Source organism: Cervus canadensis, chromosome 5 (assembly GCF_019320065.1).
Source record: "Cervus canadensis isolate Bull #8, Minnesota chromosome 5, ASM1932006v1, whole genome shotgun sequence".
In the NCBI taxonomy this organism is placed as follows: Eukaryota; Metazoa; Chordata; class Mammalia; order Artiodactyla; family Cervidae; genus Cervus; species Cervus canadensis.
In genome coordinates, this window is record NC_057390.1 from 2,705,426 (window position 1) to 2,722,802 (window position 17,377).

The 17,377-nt window shown below is 50.2% G+C and overlaps 1 protein-coding gene across 2 annotated transcripts in view; it reads left to right on the plus strand.

Annotated features, from left to right (window-relative positions):
• Positions 1–402: 402 nt before the first annotated feature.
• The window catches only part of CNNM4 (cyclin and CBS domain divalent metal cation transport mediator 4), a 36,381-nt gene continuing 19,406 nt past the window's right edge, over positions 403–17,377 (plus strand). Inside the window, exon 1 of one of the 2 annotated variants that reach the window (XM_043467821.1) lies at positions 403–1,924. In XM_043467821.1, the coding sequence (XP_043323756.1) occupies positions 523–1,924 (1,402 nt within the window). In that variant the 5' untranslated portion in view covers positions 403–522. The remainder of the gene's footprint in view (positions 1,925–17,377) is intronic. The other variant, XM_043467820.1, reaches the window with a different exon arrangement.

The following is a 17,377-nucleotide window of genomic DNA, read 5'->3' on the forward strand; positions in this document are numbered from 1 at the left end:
CTCCTTTTCTTTTTTCAAAGCAGGAAAAGCAATTTTCTGGCCCGAGCACCACGTGGTGCTGCTTCGGAGCTTCTTACAGAGAAGAGTCACCGCCTCCGTTGCAGCTTTTTTGGGGAAGGGGAAGGAGCCCAGCAAGCGAGGCCAGGATAGGCTGAGGAGGGGGAACAGTGCGATAGGCAGAGCAGGTCGACGCGGAGGAGAGCAGGACCCGCCAAGACGGCGGAAAAGCTTGCGAGGAGGAGGGTGGGGCGGACAGCCGCCCGCTGCTCCGGCGCTCTCGACCCACGCCACCTTAAACGCCGGACTTCCTTAAGGGAGGGCGCCCGAGCCGCGCGCCAGGGGGCGGAGCCTCCCATGCAAATAAGAGGCGTGGGTCGCGGGGCGGGGCAGATAGGGCGCTGACCTGACGTCAGGCCCGCGGCCGGGACAGTTGGCTCGGCGGCGGCGGAGCGGCAGGAGCGTCGGCGCGAGCAGGGTTGCGCGGCGCGGCGCGGGGAGCGGCGGCGGCCGAGCCGGAGCAACATGGCGCCGGTGGGCGGGGGCGGGCGCCCGGGTGGTGGGCCGGCCCGAGGGCGCCTCCTCCTGGCGGCGCTGGTGCTGCTGGTGCTGCTGTGGGCGCCGGGGGTCCGCGGCCAGGGCGGCCCCCAGCGGAGCGCGATTCTGGGCATGAGGCTGACGAGCTGCAGCAAATCGTGTGAGATAAACACGGATGGCATCATCTCCGTGTCCGAGGGCAGCACGGTGAACCTGAGGCTGTACGGCCAGGGGCTGAACTCCTTCTCCAGCAACCTGATCTCCTTCACTGAGGTGGACAACGCCGAGACCTTCCACAACTCCACCGAGTGCCCCGAGCTCACCAAGGACCTGGTCGTCCAGAAGCTGGTCAACGTGAGCCGCGGGGACACGTCGGGGATGCTGGTGGTGCTCACTAAGTTCCTCCGGAGGAGTGAGAACACGAAACTGTATGCGCTGTGCACCCGGGCGGGCGTGGACAGGCCCTGGCAGAGGTGGACGGACAAGGATTCGCTGCTCCTCATGGTGGAGGAGGCTGGGAGGCTCCTGCCCCTCTGGCTGCACGTCCTCATCATTATGGTGCTGCTGGGGCTGTCGGGCATATTTTCTGGCCTCAATCTGGGGCTGATGGCCCTGGACCCTATGGAGCTGCGCATCGTGCAGAACTGTGGCACTCAGAAGGAGCGGCGCTATGCCCGCAAGATCGAGCCCATCCGTCGCAAGGGCAACTACTTGCTCTGCTCCCTGCTGCTGGGAAACGTGCTGGTCAACACCTCCCTCACCATCCTTCTAGACAACCTCATCGGGTCCGGCCTGGTGGCCGTGGCCTCCTCCACCATCGGCATTGTCATCTTCGGGGAGATCGTGCCTCAGGCCCTGTGCTCCCGACACGGGCTGGCCGTGGGTGCCAACACGATCATCCTCACCAAATTCTTTATGCTGATCACCTTCCCCCTCAGTTACCCCATCAGCAAACTCCTGGATTTCTTCCTGGGTCAGGAGATCCGCACCGTTTACAATCGGGAGAAGCTGATGGAGATGTTGAAGGTGACCGAGCCCTACAATGACCTCGTGAAAGAGGAGCTGAACATGATCCAGGGGGCCCTGGAACTTCGGACCAAGACGGTGGAGGATATCATGACCCAGCTGCAGGACTGCTTCATGATCCGCAGCGATGCCATCCTGGACTTTAACACCATGTCGGAGATTATGGAGAGCGGCTACACCCGCATCCCCGTGTTTGAAGACGAGCAGTCCAACATCGTCGATATCCTCTACGTCAAGGACTTGGCCTTCGTGGATCCCGATGACTGCACCCCGCTCAAGACCATCACCCGCTTCTACAACCACCCGGTGCACTTCGTCTTCCATGACACCAAGCTGGATGCCATGCTGGAGGAGTTCAAGAAGGGTAAGGCGCCCGGAGCGGCTCCCGCATCCCTCTGTGCGGTGCCTCGCGTATCCGGACCTGTTCTGTGTCTACTGATCTTAGCGCTCCATTCATGTGACCCTGTCCATTTGCCCAGCACGTCCTATGCCTCTGCAGAGATGGGCACTCAGGCCAGCAGAAACAGTTCTTAGGCATGTGCCAGGAACTGTGCTTGTGCCCCAGGTGGATCCAAGCAGGGCAAGACAGTCTTGCCCGCGTGGGATCGGGATGGAGTGAGGCCATCCCTCAGGGAGGCCAGCACTGGGGCTTGGAGATTAGGGCATGGTCCTGGAGCCAGCATGTCCTACTGGGGTCGGGTGGGCAAAGGGCTGGGGGACCCAGAAAACCTTCACAGTGGAGGGAACATTTGGGGAGATCCTTAAAAGCTGGGGAGACTTGGTACTTGAGGCAGAGGGAATTCCTTGAGCAGAGAAGCTGAGTTGGGGAGCAGGGGATGTGCTTCTGGTTCAGCAGGTGGTTCCATTCCTGTGGGTACAGGCTCTGCTGATGAGTGGTCAGTAGGGGAGAGACTGAGTCATCCAGGGCCTTGGGAAGAGCCTGAAAGTCAGGGCAGTCAGTCTGCTGGGCGCTCGGAGCTCTGGAAGGTTTTGGAGCCAAGCGAGAATGGTGTCACTGGAGCGCCTGGCCCACGGAAGCCAAGTTGGGAGGGCAGTCACTGGCTCTCTGCCAAGAGCAATGCGAAGTAATGCTTTTGACTGTTCAGTAGAAGCGAGCAGATTAAGTTTTGGTTATTCTATCTTTCCCAGGCGCCGCACATAAGCTTCCCTCCTGAGGTCTGCTGGGTATCTTCAGTCGGCCTGGTTTTTTCCTCACACGTGCTGTTGGTAGTTAGATACTTGGAGGGTTTACTCAGCAGCCTCGGTGCTCAGAGCACACACCCCTTTCTTTACTTCTAGCAAAACTTTCCTCCTGCCTCTCCCGCTCCGAGTGACAGTAAACAAGCCAAGTTAGGGAGCAAAACCCTCCTCGGCCAAAGGCAGTGAGGAGACTAGAAGGGGAGCTCTTTATAAAGGAATGGGGGGGTCACCTAAACCCCAGAACTCTGCTTCACTCCCCACAGGTGGGACTCCTGCTGGCTGAGGCAAGACCTCAGCCCGTTGTTGCTCATTTCTGGAAAGCCTCAACTGGCTGGATCAGTGGGTGACAGAGTAGGATAAGGAGGAGCTGGCCTGGCAGGGATGCTGGGGTTAGAGCCGGGGTGGGGACTGGGTACCTTCCCTTTTTCAGTTTGACAGACTGAATCTCAGCATCAGAGCTGAGGAGAACTCCAGTTATATAAGCCTGAGTGGGAGACAGCCTGTAAGGACCAGAAGTGAAGGGGCTGGTGGTAATTGCACAGCCCCGGGGGAGCTTCAGTGTGGGCAGACCCAGGAATCTGTTGCCCCCAGGTATCAAGTCCAAACAGAAGAGCAGGGGGGATTTGAGCCCCACCCCCACCCTGCAGCCTCTAGGCCTGGAGGACTTTTCCTATGTTGCTTGGTCAGGAGCAGGGTTAAGACTCACCAGGGCGGCTTTCTCCTTAACCACCTCTATGGTCTTTGGGACTTGCTGGTGACACACCCGACAAGCACGTTTGCATCGTCCAGCCCGGATCTGGATCCAACCCGTATGGATTGGTATGGTCAGGCTTCCCAGCCCCTGATCAGCAGGGCCATCTTTGGGCTCATCTTTTAAAAAAAAAAAAGTACCACCACTTCCTGAAGCTGGGAAAACAGAGCTAGCATCTCTGAGGGCAGAGCTGTGCTGAGTGGGGCTCTGCAGATACACACTTGAGTCCCCTGGACCCTCCTCCTTATCAAGCCTGTAGCCTGAGGCTGACGCCTGGAGGGGCTGCTGGTAATTCCGTGGGCGCACAGGCACAGTTTGCTCCCTGCATTGTGAGGCCCTGGGCATTACACCATCACTTCTTGGTTCCTAGTTTTAACTCGTGGCTGTGCTCTCTCCCACATCCAGAGTGTGATCTCTCCCACATCTTCCCCTCTGGCATCTTCCTTTTCAGTCCAGGGCCCTCTTGGACATGGCAAATGCTCAGTGTACACCTGCAACTTACTGCCTTTTCTTTACAAATCCTGTATATAGAAGCCTTCTTTTTTATTTCATTTTAAAAATATTTATGTATTTGGTTGCTCTGGGTATCAGTTGTGGCACATGGGATCTTTCTAGTTTCGGCCTGTGAAATCTTTAATTGCAGCATGTGGGATCTAGTTCCCTGACCAGGGATCGAACCCAGGTCCCTGCATTGGGAGCGTGAAGTCTTAGCCACTGAACTGCCAGGGAGGTCCCAGGCTTCTTTTTTTTTTAGCTAAGAAAAACCCATAAGCTGGGTTAACACAGCCAGCATTGTCAGCAGCACAGATATTTAAGCCAGGGTGCCTACCTAGTTGAGCCAAGGGGCTTTTCTGTGTTCTGGGGGACCCTTCATCACCTACAGGTTGGATGAGGGTCCTGAATCTCTCCAGAGTCTTTCTGCTGTGGGTGTGATCCTCTTTTAAGGTCATTTCTCACCAGCATTGTGAGTTCCTTGAGGGTTGGCATCATGCCTTGTTAGCATTTTCTCCACTCATTTGCCTGGCGAAGAAACGAACAGTAAACGTTTGTTAAACAATGAGTGAGCAACAAGTGAGTGGCTCTGTCACTAGCCAGGCCGGCCTTGCTGGCCTTGAGGACACTCCCAGCCCAGAGCCTTTGCGGTGGCTGCTCCCGCAGGCTGGAATGTTCTCCCCCAGACTTTGTGGCTCACTCTCCCCTCCCTTGTGTCTGCTTCATCTTCTCCGTGAGGCCTTCCTGTCCCCCTTATTTAAAACTGTAACTCCTGGTCCCTCCCTGACCTTCCTGATCTAACCTGACCCACCCTGTGCTCATTTTTCTTTTTCTTCTATCACTTTCTAAGTGATTTATGAGTTTACATTTTTATTGTCTGTCTCCTCCCACTGTTCCAAAGGGCACGGTCTAAGTTTTGTTCATCCATATATCCCTGCCCCTAGAATGGTTCTTGTTGTTTAGTCTCTCAGTCACGTTGAACTCTTGCGACTCCACGGACTGTAGCCCACCAGGCTCCTCTGTCCACGGGATTTCCTAGGCAAGAATATTGGAGTGGTTTGCTATTTCCTCCTCCAGGGGATCTTCCCAACCCAGGGATTGAACCCATGTGCCCTGCATTATAGGCAGTCTTTATCGCTGAGCCACCAGGGAAGCCCTAAAGTGGTTCTTGGTACGTAGTAAGACTGATTGAAAAGTCCCTGAAGGAACGAATGACCTGCCAGATTTGAAAATTATCCCCATTCCAGAAGTGTTAGAATTTTGAGGAGCTGATAAGGGATAAAGACAAATCTGTGTGCGGTGCTGTTATCCAGGGACTTGACTGTTTCCAGCTGTGCCAGGAAAGCCAGGAGGAGCTCCTGCAGAGACACATGTGTTGGAGGTTTGGGTCACGGCCTCAGAAGCAGAGTTTGGGGTCCTGGTTCCCCTTCCCTGTGCCTCAGTTTCTCAGTGAATAAGCGGTCTTTGAGCATCAGGAGCTGACATGACTTCACTCACCAGCGAGAATCATGAATATGCTCTGCACACTTAAGAGACAGACGCAGAAAGTCATTGCAAGCCTGTGGCTCTGAGCTTTGCCTGGAGACTGAAGCAGGGAGGTGACAGCTTGCCGGGCTTCCCAGGTGGCTCAGCAGTAAAGAATACACCTGCCAGTTCAGGAGACATAGGAGACACAGGTCCGATTTCTGGGTAGGGAAGATCCTCTGAAGGAGGAAAAGGCAGTATTCCTGCTGCAGTGTTTTTACTGGGACAGAGGAGCCTATAGCCCATGGGGTCGTGAAGAGCTGAACACGACTGAGTGGTTGAGCGTGCCCGCCTGACTGCTTCCCAGCTGTTTCTGCCTCCCAACAGAAGGCAGCTGTTGCCAGGCGCCTGCTGAGCCCTGCACAATGTGTGAGACATGATGCCCGGTGCTGTGGGCCCCGGTAAGACCCGCTAGCTGGTGGGAGCTGTCAGGCCACTGGGAGGCTCCTGCTGTTTGAACCCTGGTCCTCCTTCCACTTGAACCTCACCTAGAATGTTGGCAGTACCGGGTGTTGTGGTTGAGTTTGGCCACAGCTGGAAATCTGAAAACAAAGCCTCCCTGGGCTACTCCTGGCTGGCCATGTCTTTCCTTCACCACAGATGCCTCTGAAGACCCTGGAAGCACAGTAATGAAGGAACTCTTCACTAGAGGGTTTGGAAGCCCCGCCCCTCATTGAAACCTACCCTCCAGCTTCTGCTCTGCCCCTCCCTCCGGTTCATTCCTCCCCCTCCCAGACATTCAGCTCTTCTTTAGTCATCTTATCTTTTCCCACCCACTTTATAACCACCTAGTCCCCAGGAAAGAGCTGGGTTTAAACTCTAAGGCTTGGTCACTGACCCCTGAGGTAACCTTAGACCTAAACTGCTCCTTATAGATAGTGGGGTATATATTGGAGGGAAAAACCTAGAAATGATTTCATTAAAAACTCCTCCGGTATTTCCTATGCCACATCACATTTTCCCCAGTGGCTTAATTTTATTCCTGAAACAACTTTATAAAGGCCGGAAAGAACACCGCATAATTTTTGCTTTTGGTTCCTACCATCTGGCACACCTTGAAAGTATCTTGTTTCCCTGCGCCTGCTTGTTCTTTCATTTGCTCAACAAACATCTAATTTTTGGAATCCTGTGTGTCAGACGGTGTGCTGGCTGTTGGGAAGCAGAGAACTAACACAGCCCTGTTCACAGAAGTCGTGGTCTACTAGGGAGACAGACGTGTGAACAAAACTTAAGCAGGCACTGTGGGGCTCCCAGGAAGGCCTAGGCTTCCAGAAACTTCTGAAGTTAGGACAGGACCCAGTGATTATTTCAGAAACATTGAAGTCTGACTGGGAAGTGTTTGTGAACATGTGAGGTTTTTGCCTGGGATTCAGGTTGAAGCTGTTGTCATTTAAGGGGAGCGGGCGGAGGAGGGAGCAGAGCTGGGGTGGTGAGGGTCGGGGAGGGGCGGCAGTAAAGAATAGCGGGGTGACCCTTTCTGGGACTCCAGGACTCCGGTGGGTCAGTGAGTGCCATGCCCGCCTGGGCTTCCTGTTCGTGTGCAGATGGGGCACGAACAGAACTCAGTGGGGCTGGGGTGCGGCCCGGGAGGCCGCCCTTCTGACGGGCTCTCAGGCGATGCCGTGCTCGCTGGTCCTAGACCACCCTGAGCAGCAGGAGGGCACAGTCCACCCGCGTGGGTGTGCAGCTCAGGTGCCACGTGGGCTTGGGAGTGAGGCTGGAATGAGGCTGAACGGTTTGGGAGTCAGCTGAGATGGAGCAGCGTGCGTGAGGCATGGAGGCGCCTGGCTGAAGCGAGCCCAGCTGTGGGATGGGGCAGCTTCCAGAGTGGAGATCAGGCAGTCCCGCACCTAGACTCGGATGGCGCCACCTAGAAGCAGTCTCCATCCGAGCTGGTGATTTGACCTCCAGAAGCCTCTCCGGGGGCCAGTGTATCTGGGCAAGTGAGGGAGATGCCAGCAGGCAGCTGAAAGGACGTTGGCCAGGCTGCCACTTGCTTCTCTTCACTGTGAGGCTTGTGGGCACCTCTGCCCCTCGCTGGCATCGTGCAGCCCATGGACAGCCTCCACAGAGGTGCTGGAGCTGAGAGCACTTTGAGCCATCTTCTGTTTACAGACCTCTTCCTACACCTGGAAGGTGCTGCCTTACAGCCAGGCCCTAGTAAGAGCTGCTTAGAGCCTTACTTGTCAAAAGTCTTGTATTTCTAATTCAAAAGACCAGCTCCAGAGTTTTCCTGGACCACTCTGGTCAGCACAGGGGGTCTCGGACAGTGCACAGACATCAAACTCCAAGCCGCAGACCTGTGTCCGCAGAAGTGGATAAGAGGCAGGAGACTCTCAGGAAGTGAGGCTTGTCAGTAGAAGTCTGACGTTTCAGCTGGCTTTTCAAAGCAGAGTAGACACGGCTCTTTTCACGTGCTGGGAGCACTTGGATGAGATCACGGGGTGAGAAATGAGCTTCTCAGCTCTGGGTGTCATCCTGGGAGAAAGCTGCTTCTGTGTGTTGTGGCTGGCTCTCCGGCCTTCCCAGAGGGGCAGGGAGGTTCCAGCGTCGTGTGCCCATATCCCCCACGGTAGCGCTGTCAGGCTGACGAGCCGGGTACCTGGACAGCAGGGACATCCTTGAGGGAAAGGAATGGTGCCTGGTGACGTTTGCCTCGTCTCCTCGATGGTGATGGCGGGGACTGCAAGCCTGTTTATCAAACACTCTGTAACAGGGGAGTGTGCCGGGACGGAAGGATGGACCGGCCCTTCTGTCGCTGACTTGGTGACTGATTCTGGCAGAGCCCCTGGTTACTGCAGCCCCTCCCTGTGGGGAGGGACGACTTGTCCTCTCATCACACTTGAGGATTCGGGACGGACGTCCAGTTGTGCAAAGCTTTGTGGCTACAGCACAGACTCCTGGCTCATTTCTAGATTCTAGATTACGTAGCTTCTAGACTACATAGTCTATTCCTGTTCCATTGATTATGTGATTTTCTTTTCACTGATGTTAAGTAAAAAGACCTGTATATCATTATCAGAACCTTTGAAAACACACAGAAATCATAACAGAATATCTATAAGCCTGTGATCCTGTAGATAGAAGGAACCACTTTTGATATTTTGATCTATTGTGATAAATTTTTAAGAAATGAGAAATTTTTTTTAATGATTGTTGACTTTTTTTTTTGGATGTGGGCCATTCTTAAAGTCTTTATTTGTAACAATATCACTTCTGTTTTATGTTTTGGTTTTTTGGCCTCGAGGCGTGCGGGATCTTTGCTCCCCCACAAGGGGTTGAACCTGCACCCCCTGCACTGGAAGGTGAAGTCTTAGCCGCTGGACCACCAGGGAAGTCCCTTAAATGTTTTTTTCTTCTAAGTTTAAAAAGTCTTATGACAAAACAACAGGGTCAAAATCATTTTCATTTTTGCTGTCATGCTCTCTCCATTGGGCTCCCCATGTGGCACAGTGGTAAAGAATATGTCTGTAATGCAGGAGACCTGGGTTTGATCCCTGGGGAGGGAAGATCCCCTGAAGAGGGGAATGGCAACCCACTCCAGTATTCTTGCCTAGGGAACCCCATGGACAGAAGAGCCTGGCGGTCTACAGTCCATGGGGTTGCAAAGAGACGGACACAACTGAGTGACTAACACTACCCTCTCCCATTAGCTGTCCTTATGTGTTTCCACATTGAAATCACTGTGTATAGTTTTCTGCTCTGCTCTTTGGACCAGAGTTTAGATCCCTTCTTCAGATTTCTCCTTTGATAAGAAATTAAATCCCTTTCTATCCCTGGGTTTCTTAGGAGGAGCCTCTAGGAGGATTTCCAAAGGCTGAGGGCTGGGCTGTGCCCTGTGGCTGACGGGAGCCCAGAGGGCTGGGGTGTGCAGCCTCCAGCCTGTTGTGTTGGGGGTTAAAGCTGTGATTGCTGGAGCATTCTCCAGAGCTTACAGCCAGAGGCCCTCCCCTGCTGCAGGGCCCATTTACTGTGACCTGGGCAGGGTGCTCGAAAGACTGGTTTCCCGGGCTCTCTGGAACGCCTGGTCTCTGGTCAGCAGGCAGCCAGGAGCCTTGGTTGGAAGGTCCCCCCCTCCACATTGTCACCACCCCGGGCAGGCTCACTCACACACCCAGACACATCCATACCCCCACAACACACACACACTCCCCCACACGTCCATACCCACATACTCAACAACCCTCCCACAGCCACACCCGCACACTCACACGCACAACCCCATACCCACTCCACACCCAGACACACCCATACCCGAACACTCACACACACAACCCCATACCCACACCCACCCTCTCCACACCCAGACACACCCACACCCACCCACTCACACACAACATGCCACACATCTGCATCCACCCACTCACAACCCCCCTCCGATATCCATACCCACACACTCACACACACAACCCCATACCCACACACACACACACACACACAACGCCCGCCTACCCACTCCACACCCAGACACATCCATACCCACACACTCACACACAACATGGCACACATCCGCATCCACCCACTCACAACCCCCCTCCCACAGCCACACCCGCACACTCACACACACAACCCCATACCGTCACCCACACACTGACACACTCAACCCCATACCCACACACATACACATACATGTGCACATCCCCCTACCCAGTTGTCACACACCCCCCCACACAGGCAGGCTCACTTGCACACACACACACAGACTGCTTTTACACAGGCAGACAGGCATGCACATTTATCCTCCCCTCCAGGCAGGCGCTCTTCTCTCTCTCTCTCTCTCTCACACATAGGCCTGTACATATATACGCAAAGTCACCTGGAGTCCTGCTTTTAATGTACATCCGTCTCTCATCAAACTTTCCCAAGAGTGAGTTTAAAAAGGAGCAAAAGCTTATGTAGTGGAGTTTATTTTGTTAAAGGCTCAAAACAGTGACAGGCTTTTGGGCTCTGTGGTGGCTGGTGACTTGGTCACCCACATTAATGACAGCATCTAGCCAGAGGCTTGTGGGGAGGATGGAATGAGGTGAGGCACGCACGGGGCTTAGCTCAGGGCCTGGCACCGTGTCATCCTGCCGGGTCAGCTATCTTAAACATTACTGTTATTGCTGTCCAAAAGATGCCCCTCATTTGGGCCATGGTGGTTCTCACGTACCAACTTGGCTGGCAGCTGCCCCACCGTCTGGGCGTGGTGCCTTTCTTGGAATTATGAAGACATTGAGGTCAAAAAGAGCCTGTTATATAATTACAGGCTCTTTTTAATTCAGATGGCATCTTATCTGGACCCTAGCGGTTATGTTAGGGGTAACAGAAGCCAGAGCTTAAGGCAAAGAAAAGTCCGGAAGAGTAATTTAAAACTGGGGAAATGCGCCTCATTTACTTATATTTTTTTTTCCCTGCAAATTCCTGCCACTATCGTGATTGCCAGCACCTTCACTGCAGGAGGAGAGAGTGGGGGTCACTGCCCTTGGGAGATGGCCAGGGAAACAACGTGGCTGCACCCCATGTGGGTTCGTTCATCTCAGGACCTGCCAGTTGCCTATCCTCCTTGGTACCCCGGTTAGGGAAGCAAGAGGCTGTGATAGAAAAGTAGGAACAAGAAGGGGACCCAAGGTCTGGAAGAGGGTGGAGCAGGGATCATGAAGAAGGAAGTACCTTCATGAATCTTGGGTTAACCCTCCAAGCGCTGTAGACTGGGAGCCGAGGCTCAGAGAGGACAAAAATCTTTCTTTCTCAGCCACGTGACAGCTAAGTGGCTGCCCCAGACTGCTCCCCTCCCCAGGGCCAAGCCCTCAACTGCTGTTCTGTGTTACTTAGTGAGATTGTAGATTCTGAAAATGAGGCCAGAAGATTGGGATATCCCAATAACCCCAGGCTAAAAAATATACTGTCTGTTCTACATTAAAAAAAAAAAAAAGTTATTTAACCAGTCAGGTAGGTGGGCGGTGGTATATCACTGTAATTTTCTTTTCTTCATGATTTTAATATAGAGTTCCCTAGTGACTAATGTTGATCACATTTTCAGCTGCTTATCATCCATTTTGGTGACTAATGCTTTTGATTCCCTGTTTAAGATTCTTTGGGGCTTCCCAGGTTATGCAGCCGTGAAGAATCCACCTGCCAAAGCAGGAGACTCAGAGGTTCAATTCCTGGGTCGGGAAGATCCCCTGGAGTGGAAATGGCAACCCACTCCAGTATTCTTGCCTGGGAAATCCCTTGGACAGAGGAGCCTGGCAGGCTACAATCCATGAGGTCACAAAGAGTCAGACACGATTGAGCATGCACACATGAATGCATTAAGATTCTTTGCCTGTATGAAAACCAGGAGGAATCCTGTGTTGTATTCTGGAAGCGGTGTTGTTTACCTTAGAGATCTCTAATCCTTCTGGAATTTGTTTTTTATGTGTCACAGGTTAAGATTTTTTTTTTTTAATTCCTATGTATGTCCAACTACTCCAGTAGAACTCATTGAAAAGCCTCTTGTTTCTCCACTAAACATGGTATCTGTGGGGGTCTGTCTCTGGATCCTCTTCCATTGGTCTGTTTATTGTTTTCTTGTTCCAGTACTGCATTGCCACAATTGCAGTAGTTTTATAGTGAACTTTGGAATCTGTTAATGTTAAACACTTTGTTCTTTGTTGTTCTTCAAGATTTAACCTCTTGCCTGGGAATTGTATGGAATTGCATTGACTTCCTGCATAGTTCAGTCGGTAAAGCATCTGCCTGCTATGCAGGAGACCTGGGTTCAATCCCTGGGTTGGGAAGATTCTCCTGGAGGTGGAAATGGCAACCCACTCCAGTATTCTTGCCTGGAGAATCCCATGGACAGAGGAGCCTGGCGGACTGCAGTCTGTGGGGTCACAAGAGTCAGACTCTTAGCGCTTATTTTAGCGCTATCTTTCTTTTTTTAATACATAACTTGAAGAATTGACATCTTTATAGTAAAGAATCTTCCAGTCTCCAAACATGGTTACCCCTGTATTAGTACATGCTCTCTCTCTCTGCTTTTTCAAATCTATACTTAAAAATTTATTTATTTGCCGCACCGGATCTTAGTTGTAGCATGTGGGCTCAAGTTCCCTGACCAGAGATTGAATTTAGACGCCTTGCATTGGGAGCTCAGAGTCTTAGCCACTGTAACACCAGGCAAGTTCCTAGTTTGTACTCTCTTAATTTCTTTCAATGATAATAGTCATTTTCTGTGTATAAGTCTCACGCTTTTCTTAGATTTGTTGCTAGATATTCAGTGATTTAAAAAAATTCTTTTTCCAAATGTTTGTTGCAGATTTTCTCAACCAGGGTGTTCTGCATGTCAGTTCAGGTGCTAGCCACGAGTTAGTAGACTCCGTCCCCTCACGTGTGAGGGCGCAGTCCTCCACACAGTGCCTTCACCTCAGATGCCAGCCTCAAGTGGGGTTCCCTACACCTGTGTACGTCTGGCCAACTGGCTATAAATTCAGGGGTTCTCATGACTCCTCTCAGGTTTGAGAATTTGCTAGAATGGCTCACAGAACTCAGAAAAGTGTTCCACTCAGGATTGCAGCTTTATTTTAAGGGCTGTACCTAGGATGGGGTCTGTCTGAGGGGCAGAGTGGTCCAGGCCTTCTCCCCCCGAGCAGGGGTGTGTCACGCTCCCAGTCCGTCAGTGGCTTCACCAACCGGGACGCTCCCCTGAGTTTTGAGATCTGGAGTTTTTATCATCAGAACTTCCTTAGCATGATTGGTGCAGTCATCGGCCTTCCCTGGAGGCAGGGCCTTGTGTAGCTTCTTGTATTTAACTGGTGACCATCTCCAGTCTGGGTCCCACCTAGAGTCATCTTATTAACAGCACAGAGACACTTCTGTCACTCAGCAAGTCCAAGTGTTTTCCAAGCTCTTTGACAGGAAGCAGGATCAGAGACCAGGTATATTCTTTTCATTAAAAATTTTAAAAAATATACATATATATATATATATGGCTGCACTGTGCAGCATGTGGGATCTTAGTTCCCTGATCAGGGACTGAACCCATGCCTTCTTTGGTAGAAGTGGAAGTTCTTAACCCCTGGACCACCAGGGAAGTCTCAGATGTATTCTTTATTACATTACACAAGTATAGTGAAATGTAGTTAATTTTTGTATAGTGACTCTGAATTTATTGACTTTACCAAATTGACTATTCTAATAGTTTATTTTAGATTCTTTTGGCTTTTCTACACATATGATTATGTTGCCTATGAATAATGGCAACATTACTGATAAACTTCAAGCATTTTATATCTTGTTCTTGCCTTATTTCACTGGTTAGGACCTTTGGGATCATGTTGACCTGGTGACAGTGGGCATCCTTGTTTAACTATCTATTGAGAAGATGGAATGATAAATCTCCTTTTTTCTGAATTATACTGATTGATTTTTGAGTGTTAATCCTTAAACATTTGTTGCATAACTGGAATAAACGTAACAGTCACGATGTATTCTTTTTGCACCTCACTGGATTTGCCAGTACCTTTTTTAGAATTTTGGTGTCTACATTCATGAGTGAGATAGGTCTATAATTATTTGTTCTGCCATTAAAAAAATAAAAAACAATTGAGAAAGATATTGTTACAGGTGTCCCTGCTAGGTTTTTGTTTGTTGTGATAGGAAAAATAATTGCTTAATTATTGCGTCTTTTCCCTTCTTTCAAAATATCCCAATTTAGGCAAGCAAATTTGAACATAGCAAGTAACATTCTCACCTTCTCCTTCCCCCTCACCTGCTTCTCCTTCTGACAGCAAGCCTCTTACAGCAAATGTTGCTGCAGGGTTTTTTTTTTTTCCATTTTTTAGTTTTTTTCTCCTTCAGGTTTTTATATCAAGGTCTAGAATTACTTTAATAGTTTACAAGTTATTTGGGAACATGTGTGACTACCAGGAACCAACTGGGGTTCACCGAGGGAACCCCCCCTTTTTTTTGTGAAAGGGGTAGGATTACTAGTTTAGTTCAAGAGAAAGCCAGCCCTAGACTTAAGGTATCTTGATGTCAGCATTTAAGAGGATTTCCTGTTATATCTTCATGGCTAACACGAGACACGTGGGCCATGAATGTCCCATTTAATTTTTTAAAATTTATTTTTAATTGGAGGATAATTGCTTTACAATGTTGTGTTGGTTTCTGCCTCACAACAAGGTGAATCATCCATACGTATACATATATCCTCGCCCTGTGTAGCCCCCGAATCCCACCCTCTCGGTCATCACAGAGCGCTGAGCTGAGTGCCCGGTGCCGTACATCAACTTCCCACTAGCTATCTGTTCTTCACACGGTAATATACGTATTTAAGTGCTTCTCTCTCAGTTCGTCTCACTCTCTCCTCCCCGCACTGTGTCCACAAGACTGTTCTCTACGTCTGCATCTCTATTCCTGGACGGTGGTCCAGTTTTTAGATTGATTTGCCTGTAGATTATTAGCTGGTTGCACAAACAGGTCCAAAGAGTGGATGCCTCTCAAGGCAGTAAGGACACTGTGAGTCTGTGAGCCATCACGGGAGGGGTGATGGGGAAGGGGCGCCTCCTGGGCTGGGGGCTCTGGGGTGGGAGGCCAGGCAGCCAGGAGCTGGGGTGCTAGGGGGAAAGGCCAGAGGGGCTCCTGAGACCAGAGGACTGGGCGGAGAGACAGTCAGTTTGCTGAAAGTGTCTGGAGTCAAGAGGCCGGTGGCTCCTTCCTTCCATCACAGCGTGTCAGCCGGGCTGTACATGTATATGTACAATGTATATGTGTACATATGTGTATGTATATGTGTACATGTGTATATGTGTACAATGAAATATTATGAGGCCATTCAGTTTCTACAGATATTTCTATGACATGGGCAAATACAGAGAATATGAAATATTTAAAGAGCAGGGTACAAAAGTATTTACCCGATGATCCGGTGTGTGGGGAAAATATATTGGGTTGGCCAGAAAGTTCAAGTTTTTGAATACATGGAAAAACACGAATGAACTTTTTGGCCCCTGATATATGGTACTATTTTATCTATGTATATTAATTTTAGAAGGCCAAAGAATATATGCAGTTACCAGTAGTTACCTCTGATGAAAGGTAAGATTAAAAGTTACATTAATTTTCTTCTTCTACTGTTGTTACTGCTATAAAAAAAAAATCATGTAAAAATTAGTTAAATGTGAGAAAAAATTACAAGAAAATTGGGGAAGTTAGAGCACTGACTGTTGAGGATCTTAAGGAATTACATGTTTGGGTGTGATGATACTGTTGTGGTTTTGCTTTTTTTAAGGGTCCTTAACTTTTAGAGATGCTGAGTGAAGTGCTTTGGGCTTCCTTCCATGGTGGCTCAGTTGGTAAAGAATCTGCAATGCAGGAGACCTGGGTTTGATCCCTGGGTCGGGAAGATCCCCTGGAGAAGGAAATGGCAACCCACTCCAGTATTCTTTCCTGGAGAATCCGATGGGCAGAGGAGTCTGGAGGGATGCAGTCCATGGGGTTGCGTATGAGTTGAACACGGCTGAGCGACTAAATCACCACCACTGAAGTGCTTGGGTAAAAGTAGCAGATGTTTACAGATAAGATCTGGGATTTCCTTCATAATAAACCAGTGGAGTGGGTGGGAGGAGAGAGGAAACAAGATTGGCCAGAGGAGTCGTTAATTGTTTGAGGTATGTGAAGGATGTAATTATATTATTTCCTCTACTTTTGTATATGCTTTTATTTTCCATCATAAAAGGTTAGAAATTAGAGACTACTGGTTAACTGAAAAATCAAAGGCATGAAGACCTGTCCCCAGCGTGAGAGACCAGGCTTAGGGTCCCCCAGCATCTCCTTGTCAACAGCTTCACCCCTAGGGCACTTGGGTTAAAGAAGGCTCTTTGGGGAAGTCCCATTTCTGAATCCCAGCTCGCTCACTCACTCACAGTGAGATCCTGGGCAGGGACCTCTCTGAGCAGGGCTTCCCTCCTGTGAAGGGTGGGGTCCATCATAGATGCTCCTCAGGGCTGGGGGAGAGGAGAGGGGGACAGTTCTCTGCCCCCTCCCGCAGACTCACTCGCCCTGACTGCTCGGTGCCGGGGTGGGGGTGGGGGGGATGTGGACCCTGGGAGGGGCACCCAAGTGTCTACTAAGTGAAGGGACAGTGAAAGTGTGGCTCTTTACAGGGAGGCTGTAAACAGCTCTTTAAACTTCTTGGATTATGGACCTTATTAGGAAAAAAAAATTTTTTTTTAATTGTTTTGGCCATGCCACACAGCATGTGGGATCTTAGTTCCCTGACCAGGGATCAAACCGTTGCCACTTGCCTAAGAAGCTCAGAGTCTTAACCACTGGACTGCCAGAGAAGTCTTCCTCTAAATTTTTATAATTTCTATCTCCATTCAAACACTGTATACATGTATGTTTTACTAATACAAATATTATAAAACAAAGGAAAAAATTGTTAAAGAAGTAAAAATAGAATAACCATTCTTTTAAAACCTTTTGCTAATAGTTATCACTTCCTATCATCTCTAGCACATACTTTATATATTTTCTCAAGGCACAAAATACCCTTGTGCTGTCCCTCAATACTGACAGTGGCTGTATGTCTACGTTTCACATAGTTTTCTTTGTTTTGAATTATTTTGGCCAGTCACTCAGCCCTGACTCCATCTTTACCGATTTCCCCCCAGTGCTGGTTGGGGTGGTGGGTGGCAAGGGGGCCTTTGTAGGGGCCTCTGTCTTCACTCCGGGATCTCCTTGTTAAGCAGCTCTCTATCTTGTGAGCTGTGCTCCGGTTATGTTTTTCACATCATGTGTAAATCCCTGTCTGCACTTGCTCTCGATTTGCTAGAATATGAGTGAGTGAGTGAGTGAATGAGTATGTTTGTGTGTGCAGGGTCC